Source organism: Myotis brandtii, unplaced genomic scaffold (assembly GCF_000412655.1).
Source record: "Myotis brandtii unplaced genomic scaffold, ASM41265v1 scaffold37, whole genome shotgun sequence".
Lineage (NCBI taxonomy): Eukaryota > Metazoa > Chordata > Mammalia > Chiroptera > Vespertilionidae > Myotis > Myotis brandtii.
In genome coordinates this window covers 3,124,863-3,136,816 of record NW_005364225.1, presented here as the reverse complement: position 1 = coordinate 3,136,816, position 11,954 = coordinate 3,124,863, and the positions used below count along the sequence as shown (strand labels likewise).

The 11,954-nt window shown below is 37.9% G+C and overlaps 1 protein-coding gene across 2 annotated transcripts in view; it reads right to left on the bottom strand.

The window, feature by feature from the left end:
* Positions 1–9,306: 9,306 nt before the first annotated feature.
* CEP126 (centrosomal protein 126kDa) overlaps positions 9,307–11,954 on the bottom strand; it is an 83,294-nt gene continuing 80,646 nt past the window's right edge. For both annotated transcript variants that reach the window (XM_014544581.1, XM_014544579.1), the window contains one exon: positions 9,307–9,539. In XM_014544581.1, coding sequence (XP_014400067.1) covers positions 9,477–9,539 — 63 coding nt within the window. In that variant the 3' untranslated portion in view covers positions 9,307–9,476. The remainder of the gene's footprint in view (positions 9,540–11,954) is intronic.

Sequence of the window (11,954 nt, the reverse complement as noted above, 5' to 3'; positions counted from 1 at the left end):
ACACTAAAAGGTGGTGGATTCGATTCCTGGTCAGGGTACATACCCAGGCTTCAGTTTGATACCCAGTCAGGGCACATGTGGGAAGCAACTGATCGATGTTTCTCTCTCACATCAATGTTTCTCTCTCTCCCTTCTTCTCTCTCTCTCTCTAAAATAAAAAAATCCATTAAAAAATAGAACTATCATATGATCCAGCAATTCCACTTTTGTGTATTTATCATAAGGAAACAAAATCAGTATCTCAAAAAGATGTTTGCATCCCCATGCTCATTGCAGCATTATTTACAATAGTCAAGATACAGAAACAACCAGTATTTAAAGGGTGAAAGAGACTTGCATTGACTGTGATAGAAAAGGCCACTAGAGGGCAGTATATTACATTCGATTTAAAAAAAAATAGACATTAGCTTAAGACATTTGACCTAGTTTTGCAACTGATTAGGTTAGACATAAAATTACACCTAGAAACATGTTGGACTATTAATTTAATGTTATTTGAGGACCTACTATGTGGCATACACGGAGTTAGCGATAATTTGATGAGTTAAAACATTATACAATTTAGTAAGAAAAAAACCATGATAATAGAAGGCAGTTATCCATGCGTTTTTGCCTTACGTCTGCCTTTCAGATTTCATATCTGGACACTACTCAACTTGCAACATGAGCTGAAGTCACGCTGAACTACTTGTAGTTGCCTTGCACATATTATCCTCTGTTCCTGGGATATTGTTCATGCTTCTTTCTGCCTGGTGAAACCTAACTTACACATCAAGCCCCAATGCCCTGACTTTCCCAGGCAAAGATAAATGCAGGTACTGCTTTCTCACTCTACTCCTTTGGGGCCAAGTGTAACCCCATTAGAGTTGATTACTTATGTCTCTTTTCTCCAGAAAACTGAGCTACTGGAAGGCAGAGGATGCGTTACTTTTGTCTCTCTAGCTGTGGCAGTGCCTGTCACATAGTGCTTAAAATGCATATTTAATACATGAGCAAATTAAAGTGCTATGAACAGATGATGTAATGAGATCATTTTCTACCTAATCTCTTCATTGATCCTTCCATCCTCTCCTTCCATACATACTACTGTAAAGCAGCTAACAACCTCCAAAGCAAACCAAAGACACACTGTTTTGATTTGCTGATGGTGAGAGAAAGTTAGGCTTTGGCAAATAAGAAAGAGAAAGGGAATTTTGGAGAATAATTGAGGTTTCCATTATATTTCCCCCATGACACCTTGAGGGATGACACACACTTTAGAAATATATGACTGAGACTAAATAATCCTTGTTCTTTCATCCCCTTCTTACACTAGTATTAATTACTTGGCCCAAAGTGGTTTTGTTTGCCATTTGGCTAACAGGTTTTATTCTAGAATTCTTCCTTTCTTAAAAAGGTAGTCATAAGAACAAAAATGGACCAATAGTTGGTCAGGGCTATACAAGATAAATTTTGGCTCAATGGAGTCATTCTTCATGGTACAGTGAGTGGTAAAGGATGCAAGTCATAAGAACCAAATAAAAAAAATCAGTCAAGCCCTAGCCGGTTTGGCTCAGTGAATAGAGCGTCGGCCTGCAGACTGAAGGGTCCCGGGTTTGATTCCGGTCAAGGGCATGTTCCCTGGTTGCGGGCACATCCCCAGTAGGGGGTGTGCAGGAGGCAGCTGATTGATGTTTCTCTCTCATCGATGTTTGTAACTCTCTATCCCTCTCCCTTCCTCTGCAAAAAAATCAATAAAATATATTTTTAAAAAATCAGTCAAGATGTTGGACTCAACATGGAATGCAGATTATGATGACTACATCTAACTGTATTAAAATTGAGGACATAACCACACTGAAGAGGTTGGGGAAGAAAGGAGCTGACCTACGTAACTTTGGAAGAGAGTCTGTTGAGTGAATCAATAAAGCTAAAGACAAAATGGCATAAACACTATACTTTAGTTGCTGAATTTGTTTGTCGTAGGTGTAGGAGTTAGTAATTCTGAAAGTACTTTTCATTGTATACTAGGGTTAAATTAGTGCATGCATTGTGAATAATGAGAGCCAGGTTTCTCAATGTCAAGAAAAAAGGGAAATAAACATTTTTGGAAAAATTTTTGGAATTTTTCATATAAAAGAGTTATAGAGATATAAAAACTAAATTATAGTTATATATTTCAGGAATTATTTTTGAGGATCCCAACATGGTGGCTGGCAGGAAGGTAGTGAGGAAGAGAGTGTGAGTGAGTAAAGGAGTGAGAGGTGTGTGGTGTATGTGTGGGTGAGAAAGGGACAGTTAGATCTCATTGGAGTCTTGGGGACTGGCAGATCAGGATCGCCTGGTCGGGTAGTCCCTGCTACTGCCATAGGCACTCCCAGGCCAAGTGTGACTTTGATGTGGAGCCCACACCATCTTGAAGGGGGGTGGGGGGCAGCAGAGGCCAGGAGCACAGCCACACCAACACCCAGATGGGCCTCAGACACCACCCCGGACCCACACAGTGAGCTGCTTGTCAGCCATAACTTGCGAGGGACCATGCCGCGCCCTGCAGTGAGTGCACACTACCTCGCTACGGGCTCCCAGATGTCTGCAGTGACTGCCTGCTAGAGAGACTTCCTGTGCCTGCCCGCCGAGGCTCCTGGACCCCACACTTCAGGGATCCTGTGCTCAAGGACCCTGCACTCCAGGACCCCATGCTGTGAGTGCAAGCCAGGGAAACCCCACACCCTGCCTCACCCAGGCCCCAGGACTATGTTGCAACTGCACTGCCAGAGGGACCTGGGGCACCACCCTGCTGCGGGTGCCAGGGCCACACAGTAAATTGCATGCCAGAGGGCTCTGGGACCCCCCGTGCACAACAGAGGATCTGTGCACGTACCCCCACCAACCCTAAGCATCTGCAGCGGACAAGTGAGGGACCAGATTGTGGGGTAAGGGCGTACAATTCAGAGCATTGACAATAAAGGCATGAGGCTCAAGGCAGACCCAGCCTCTGGGCTAAGGAATCCTGGACCATTGGACTGCTAGGGGTTTCAATTTCTCAGACCTCAAGCAGGTTTTCCAGGGCCAGAAAGAGACAGCAACTCTCATTACATAAAAATAAATACAAAGGGACATCAAAAATGGGGAGACAAAGAAATAATCCCCAAAAGAAAGAAAAGGAGGAATCACCAGAAAAGGAACTAAGTGAAATGGAGGCAATTTGTCAGAGAAAGAATTCAGAGTAATGGTTGTAAGAATGCTCAAACATCTGGATGAGAGATTCACTAACATGTGTAAGAATCAGGAGGAAATGAAAAATGGCATAGCTGCAATAAGGAACACAATGGAAGGTTTCAACAGACTAGAAGCAGCTGAGGACCGAATCAGCGAGTTAGAAGACAGGGTAGAAAAAACACCCAATCTGAACAGCAATTGGAAAAAAATTAAAAAGCAGGAGGAGACTTCAAGGGAGCTTTGGGAAAACATGAAATGAAGTAACATCCGCATCATAGGGATACCAGAAGGACAAGAAGAGGAGCAAGGAATAGAAAATCTATTTGAAGAAATAATGACAGAAAACTTCCCTGACTTAGGGAAGAAAAAAGTCACACAAGCACAGAGAGTCCCAAACAAGATGAACCTAAAAAGACCCACACCAAAACACATTGTAATTACAATGGCAAACGTTAATGATAAAGAAAGAATCTTAAGGGCTGGAAGAGAGAGACAGAAAGTTACCTACAAGGGATCTCCCATTAGACTATCAAATGCTTTCTGAACAGAAACACATCAGGACAGAGGTATTGGAATAAAGCAATGAAAAGCAAGGGACTGAATCCAAGAATACTCTATCCAGCAAAGCAATCATTCAAAATTGAAGGTGAAATCAGGAGCTTTGTAGAAAAAAACAGGCTAAGGGAGTTTATTACCACCAAACCAGCAATGCAAGAAATCCTAAAGGGAGTGGTATAATAAGAAGGAATAGAAATAGAGGTATAAACACAGATATAAAGAATAAAAATGGCAAAAACAAGTTCCTATCAATAATAATCTTACATGTAAATGGATTAAATGCTCCAATCAAAAGACATAGGGTAGCTGAACAGATAAGGAAACTTTTTTTAAAATTGAAGGTGAAATCAGGAGCTTTGTAGAAAAAAACAGGCTAAGGGAGTTTATTACCACCAAACCAGCAATGCAAGAAATCCTAAAGGGAGTGGTATAATAAGAAGGAATAGAAATAGAGGTATAAACACAGATATAAAGAATAAAAATGGCAAAAACAAGTTCCTATCAATAATAATCTTACATGTAAATGGATTAAATGCTCCAATCAAAAGACATAGGGTAGCTGAATAGATAAGGAAACATATGCTGTCTACAAGAGACCTACCTCAGAACAAAGGACTCACACAGACTGATAGTGAAGGGATGGAAAAAATTTTCAGGCAAACAGAAATGAGAAATAAAGCTGGGATAGTAATACTTATATCTGACAAAATAGACTTCAAAAGTGAAGGCCATGACAAGAGATAAGGAAGGCCACTTCATAATACTAAAGGGATGGGCACAACTAGAGGATATAACTGTGATAAAAATATATGCACCCAATACAGGAGCACCCAAATACATAAAAACACTTCTGGAAGATATCAAGAGAGAGATTGACAGCAACACAATCATAGTAGGGGACTTTCATACCCCATTGAAATCACTGTATAAATCTTCTAGACAAAAAATCAACAAAGAAATAGTAATCCTAAACAACTCACTAGATCAGATGGAACTAATTAACATCCTCAGAACATTTCTCCTCAAGGCTACGGACTGTACATTCTTTTTAAGTGCACATGGGACATTTTCAAAGATAGACCACATATTAGGGCACAGGCAAAGTCTCTACAAATTCAAGAAGACCAAAACCATATCAAGAATCTTCTCAGATCACAATGGCATAATATTAGAAATCAACTACAATAAAAACAATCAAACACATGGAGGCTAAATAGCATGCAATTAAACAATGATTGGGTTACCAAAGAGATCAAAGAAGAAATTAAAAACATCCTGGAAATAAATGACAATGAAAACACAATAATCCAAAAATCTATGGGATACAGTGAAAGCAATTCTGAGAGAGAAATTCATAGGCTACCTCAAAAAAGAAAAACTGGTAATAAGTTAACTAACCCTACAACTTAAAGAGAATGACAAGAAAGCCCAGAGTAAGGAAATAATAAAGATCAGAGCAGAAATAAATGACATAAGAGACCAAAACCAAACAAACAAACACAAAACCAACCCCATCCCCAAAACAAACAAACAAACAAAAACATTACAAAAAATCAATAAAACCAAGAGCTGGTTCTTTGAAAGGATAAACAAGATTGATGAACCTTTAGCCAGGCTCACTAAGAAACAAAAAGAGAGGACCCAAATAAGCAAAATCAGAAATGACAGAGGTGAAGTAACAACCAACCCTAGAAAAATACAAAGGATTGTAAAAAAAAAAAAATACTACAAACATCTCTATTTCAACAAACTGGACAACCTAGAAAAAATGGACACATTCCTAGAAAAACAAAGCCTTCCAAAACCCAATCAGGAAGAATCAGATAATCTGAATAGGCTGATAACTACTGATGAAATTGAAGCAGTAATACAAAAACATCCAGCAAACAAAAGCCCTGGTCCTGGCTTCCCAGGGGAGTTTTACCAAACATTCAAAGAAGTACTAACACCTACCCTCCTCAGATTATTCTAAAAAATTCAAGAGGCAGGAACACTTCAAGTTCTTTTTATGAAGCCAGCATTACCCTAATCCCCAAACCAGGGAAAGACATTACAAAGAAAAAGAATTATAGGCCAATATCCCTGATGAATATAGATGCTAAAATCCTCAAACAAAATATTAGCAAATCACATCCAGCAACACATGAAAAAGATCATACACCATGACCAAATAGGATTTATCCTGGTGATGCAAGGCTGGTACAATATCTGCAAATCAATAAACGTGATACATCACATAAACAAATTGAAAGACAAAAATCACACAATCAATCAAATTGATGAGGAAAAGCATTGGACAAAATCCAACATCCTTTTTTGATAAAAACTCTCAGCAAAGTGGGAATAGAGGGATCATATCTCAACATAATAAAAACCTTATATGAAAAACCTCCAGCAAACATCATTAAAACCATTTCCCTTAAGAACAGGAACAAGACAGTGATGCCCACTTTCACCACTCCAGTTCAACATAGTACTGGAAATGCTAGCCATAGCAATCAGACAAGAGGAAGAAATAAAAGGCATCCAAATTGGAAAAGAAGAAGTAAACCTGTCCTTATTCATAGGTGACATAGTACTATATATAGAAAACCCCAAAGACTCCATCAAAAAACCACCAGAGCTAATAAATGAATTCAGCAATGTAACAGGGTACAAAATTAACACCCAGAAATCTATGGCCTTTTTATACACCAATAAGGAACTCACAGAAAGAGAAGTGGGGGGAATCCCATTTACTGCACCAACAAAAGTAAGATACCTAGGAATAAACTTAACTAAGGACATAAAAGACCTGAACTCAGAAAACTACAGCACATTGAAAAAGAGATAGAAGAAGACATAAACAGATGGAAGAATATACCATGTTCATGGACTGGTAGAATCAACATCATTAAAATGTCCATACTACCCAAAGCAATCTATAGATTCAATGCAATCCCCATTAAAATACCAATGGCATATTTCACAGATCTAGAACAAACTCTCCAAAAATTCATCTGGAATAAAAAAACCCCCACAATCCTGAGAAAGAAGAACAAGGTATATCCTTTTTTTATGGTATATTCTTATGTTTTAAAATCTGAATACCCACTAAAATGTAAGCGCCATGATGGCAAATACTTATTTTTATCTTTCATTGTATTCCTAGCACATAGAGCAGTATCTAGCACATAATAGGGACGAGGTAATTGAACAAATGAATTTTTTCCTTTATTCATTATTTTGATCTGCCACTATATACCCTATTTTAATTCCGAAGGGCACAGAAATGAATGACAATCTTTACCTTTCAGGAGCTCTTCATAGAAGAACAGACTTATACAGTGAGCGGCCAGATTATTATGACCACCTGATGTTTGTAGGCAAATTAGCTATAATTTCGCGCTGAAGTTGCTAGAGGGCCAGACCATTATAAATAGGGAAGCAGGTTGTTTACGACAGTAGAAGTGATTTTTTTCTTCTGAAGATATGGGTAAACAACGCGATTTAACAGCCTTTGAACGTGGGATATACATATATATATGGCATACACACACAGAGAATTATGATTCAGTGTACAAAGGATGTAATTATAGAGAGGAGGTAGTAGGGAGGATTATTAGGAAAAAATGGAGAAAGTTCAACCCCAGCAGAATTTAAAGTAATAAATAAAAGTTTATCAGGCACGTATAGGTAGGATTAGAGGAAAGGCATGCCAAGCTAAGGGTATAGTGTATGACTAGGCAGAGGCATGAAATAGCAGGTGGTATTTGGGAATTGTAAAGAGTTTGGTAATTGGAATAAGTCAAGCATGTCAAACTCAAAGGCTAAGTGGGCCAAATAAACAAGGTTTAAGTTTATGTGAGCTGCAAAAAAAGGAAAAGCTTCAATTTTCATAGAAACGTAGGTTTATTTCGATAGAGACATGCTGAATACAAAGGGCTGAAATGAATGAGTAATCGTTAACATAAAATAATAGAACATTTAAATAAAATTTGATGTTTTTTCTTGAACATTAACTTACTAGACACTGAATAACTGTACAAATTAAGCATAACACAAATAAACCTATTTTTCTTGTTTTCCGAAAGCAAAATATTTCCTGTTGTGCACACCAAACAAGTCAGTCCAAGACTAATGACGTGGCAATCGGCTGGTAAAATATTCACTGCTAGTATTAGTGGAGAGAAATGGTGCGCCTTTGCGTAAGGGAAGTGAATGCAACATGATTATAGTAATCAGTCATTAGGGAATGTTGTAGTTCGTTATTAATAATAATAACAGGATATTGTAAAAATTAAGTTATGTAATTTTTATTAAAACATTTCTTACATACCGTTATATTGGCTGGGCTGCAAAAATATTCGTTGTGGGCCACATGCGGCCCACAGGCTGCGAGTTTGACATGCTTGGAGTAAGTGATGTGGTGGGAAAGGTGGTGGTAGGTAAGCAATGCGAACTCAGAACATGAAGAGCCTTAGATATTGTGATGAGGAGTGCATATTTCCTCCAGTCGCTGAACGGGAAGCTCTGAAAACCTTTAAGATGAGATTGATAAGACAGATTTTCACTCAGGCCATTTTGCTCAAGTTAGAAATGCCAAACTTAAAAAATTCAGCTTGGAAAAGTCTAGATGAGAGGTGCTGACAATCTGAAGTAGAGATAGGTTGAGGGGAAATAAGAGAATGTATAATTCTATACATCTTTTTTAGTGATTATACAACTTTTGTCTTTGTTTCTATACTTAAAAAACAACCTTCTAGAATAGATCCAGAGACAGAGAAGCATGGAACAGACTGTTGAATCTCAGAGGGAAGGCGGGGATGGGTGGATGGGTGGAAAGAACTTGTATGCATATATGCATAACCCATGGACACTGACAATAGGGTGGTGAAGGCCTGGGGTGGGAGGCAGGGGCAGCTAGAAGAAGTCAATGGGGGGAAAAGGGAATATATGTAATACTTTCAACAATAAAGATTAAAAAAAATTCTGTGGCAAAAAAACCCCCACACAAAAACCAAAACCCAAAACCCAAAACAAACAAACAAAAAATACAACCTTCTAATATAACTGGTTTTCCCAATAGACATTTCTCCTGGGAAAAGAACATACTGATCAGGCAATTCAAGTAATCTAGTGGGGACTGCAGTTTATCTTTTATATTTACCATTTACCTTGTGAGCTTTCTAATGGAGTCAGTTCTTTAGACACCAATCAAAATTAAAGTGATAACTAATTTCTGTACATGCAGAATTGAGAACAAGACCCCTTGGTAACATCTCCAAAGTACAGAGATCCTTCAAAGCCCTAAACAAATAGTTTTACTACTGATGACAGATATTATTAATCATAAACTTCTTATACCACTGTACACAAATTTAATAGAATTTACTAGAAATTTCAGATAAACAAAGCTTCTCAACTGTAACTAATAATTTGAATAACAAATTAGCCTTCATTTTCTTTTTAAATATAATGACTTTATTTCCAGTAGCATGCTCATTAAAAACAATAAATATTTCCATTCATTAAAAATGAATTATCAAAAAAATACATAATAAAGTATAATTTGTAGCAAAAATGTAAACTAGTTAATTTATTTCTATTACCCATGTTATACTTTACCTTTATTTTATGGTTTAGTGTTTTAATCATTAACAAAATACATAAATAAATGATATATTTACAGGAGATTTTAAAAAATAATGATTCCATTTAATAGTTACTGGTATATTTCATCAGTATTTTCTGTACAATCTGGATCCAATGTCGGGGGACAGACTGGTCCTTGGCTGCATGTTCTGTAACATAATTTCAGAATATTCTTTTACTGTTGTATTATGGACTTTACAGTGGATTTCCTTATAGATTACAGATTTTAATAAGGTTAAAGTCATAATTAAAACTCTCAAATGCTACATATGCATTAATCTCAACATAGACATCTGACTAATTACAATAATTCACCATCTTCACTCTTTGATATTGGTAAAAGTTGTTTAAGAGGTTTTTAAAATCATAATCTAATGTGTAAATGTTTAAAATTTAATAATTTTATTTTCTACAGGAAGCACTTGTAACTCATATAGTACCTTAGGAGTAGTTTAACAACATGCACTGGGCTAAAGAAGTTGCTTGAAAAGGTAATTGTTCAAAATTCATTAAATTTATTTTATTTAAAACAGTAAGTAAAATATTCCAAATGAAAATCCTGCTTATAAGATTCATAGTTTTTACATTGAAAAATCATGGCAGGTGCCCTGAGGATGCCCCGCAGTAACTCTATTATACTATATTGTTTGCATATTATCTCTACTAGAATATAAGCTACTTGAGAATAGGAAATGTTTTCCTCTTCCTAGTCCCAGTCCTAGCAGAGTGCCCGGCACGTGGCAAGACTTAGGCAATATCTGTTCAATGAAGAGACCAATATGTTAACTTCAAAAAAAAAAAATCATGCTGCTATGGTTGCCAAAAGGACAGGACAGAGTAATTTTGGACAAGACAAAGCTTGGGCTGAATAAGCTTTTCTAGCCGGGATGACACTAAAGTCAATTCTCAAAGAATAAGAGAAAGGGTTTTATGAGAGCAATCCCCGTGAGGCAGTGGGAGCATCATGGGCCCTGGAAGCCTGCAGAGAGTTCTGGGATCAACCTGTGCTCAGCAGTGTGCAAGTTATGAGCTGAGAAACAAATGGAGGCGAGAGTGGAAAGGTCTTGAATGCAGTTCTCCCGAGTTTGTCTTTTTGGTAATGGGTAACCACTGAGGTTAGGTTTTAAGCAGGAGAGTGATATGTTCACGTTTTAAAAAGAATTATTCTGGTAGTAATTGGGTGTAAGATATACTGGAGAGAGCAAACCTGGAGGTTGTTGAAATGGTCCAGATGAGAAATGATGAATTCTTAAACTAAGACACTATCAGTAAGAGTGGAGAGGAGTGAATGGATTTGAGATGCACTTAGTAAGTATTATTAGAAGGATTTACTGTGTAGGGCAGTGATGGCGAACCTATGACACGCGTGTCAGAGGTGACATGCGAACTCATTTTTTTGGTTGATTTTTCTTTGTTAAATGGCATTTAAATATATAAAATAAATATCAAAAATATAAGTCTTTGTTTTACTATGGTTGCAAATATCAAAAAATTTCTATATGTGACACGGCACCAGAGTTAAGTTAGGGTTTTTCAAAATGCTGACACGCCGAGCTCAAAAGGTTCGCCATCACTGGTCGAGGGTTATGAGAGAATGAGAAGCTTGGATGAAACTTCTAATTTTTATCTGGGAAATTTGGTGGATGATGGTGTCATTAATTGAAATAAGAAATAAACTGATGAACAAAATAGATTCAGAGACATAGAGGCATGGAACAGACTGATGAATTTCAGAGGGAAGCCAGGGGTTGGTGTGGAGAGATTAATGGGGAACTTACATGCATATATGCACACAGCCCATGGACACAAACAACAGTGTGGTGAAGGCGTGGGAGGGATGGGGTCAATGGAAAAAAAAGGGGGGGCATCTGTAATACTTTCAACTATTAAGATAAATAAATAAAGAATTATAAAAGGTAGAACATAGTTTGGGGGGCGGGGAGGCAGTGAAGGGAAAGTGTAAATCCTGGCTCTGCCACTGAACAGCTCTAAGATTTGAGGACATTATTTGATGTCCCTAGTTTAGAAGACTAAACAACAGAATATGTGTGAAACTACTTGGCAGAGTACTTTTCTTTTTTTAATATGTTTTTATTGATTTCAGAGAAAGGAAGGAAGAGGGGAGAGAGAGAGAAATATCAACGATGAGAGAAGATCATTGATTGGCTGCCTCCTGCACACCCCCTATTGGGGATCGAGCCCCCAACCTGGGCATTTGCCCTGACCGGGAATTGAACCATTATCTCCTGGTTCATGGGTCGATGCTCAACCACTGAGCCACACCAATCGGGCAGCACAGTACTTTTCAGAGGTAGGAATCCAGTAGGTATAATGCTGCTAAGCTGAGAAATTTAGTTCCTGAATTAACCACACAATACATTGTACATTGTAAAGCTAGACATCTACACTAATAAAAGAGAAACATGGTAATTAGCATACGACCGCTACCCTTTTCATTGGCTAATCAGTGAGTATATGCAAATTAACTGACAACCAAGATGGCGGCCGGCAGCCAGGCACTGAAGCGAGCACGAGGCTTGCTTGCTGCAGACTCCAACCTTCCC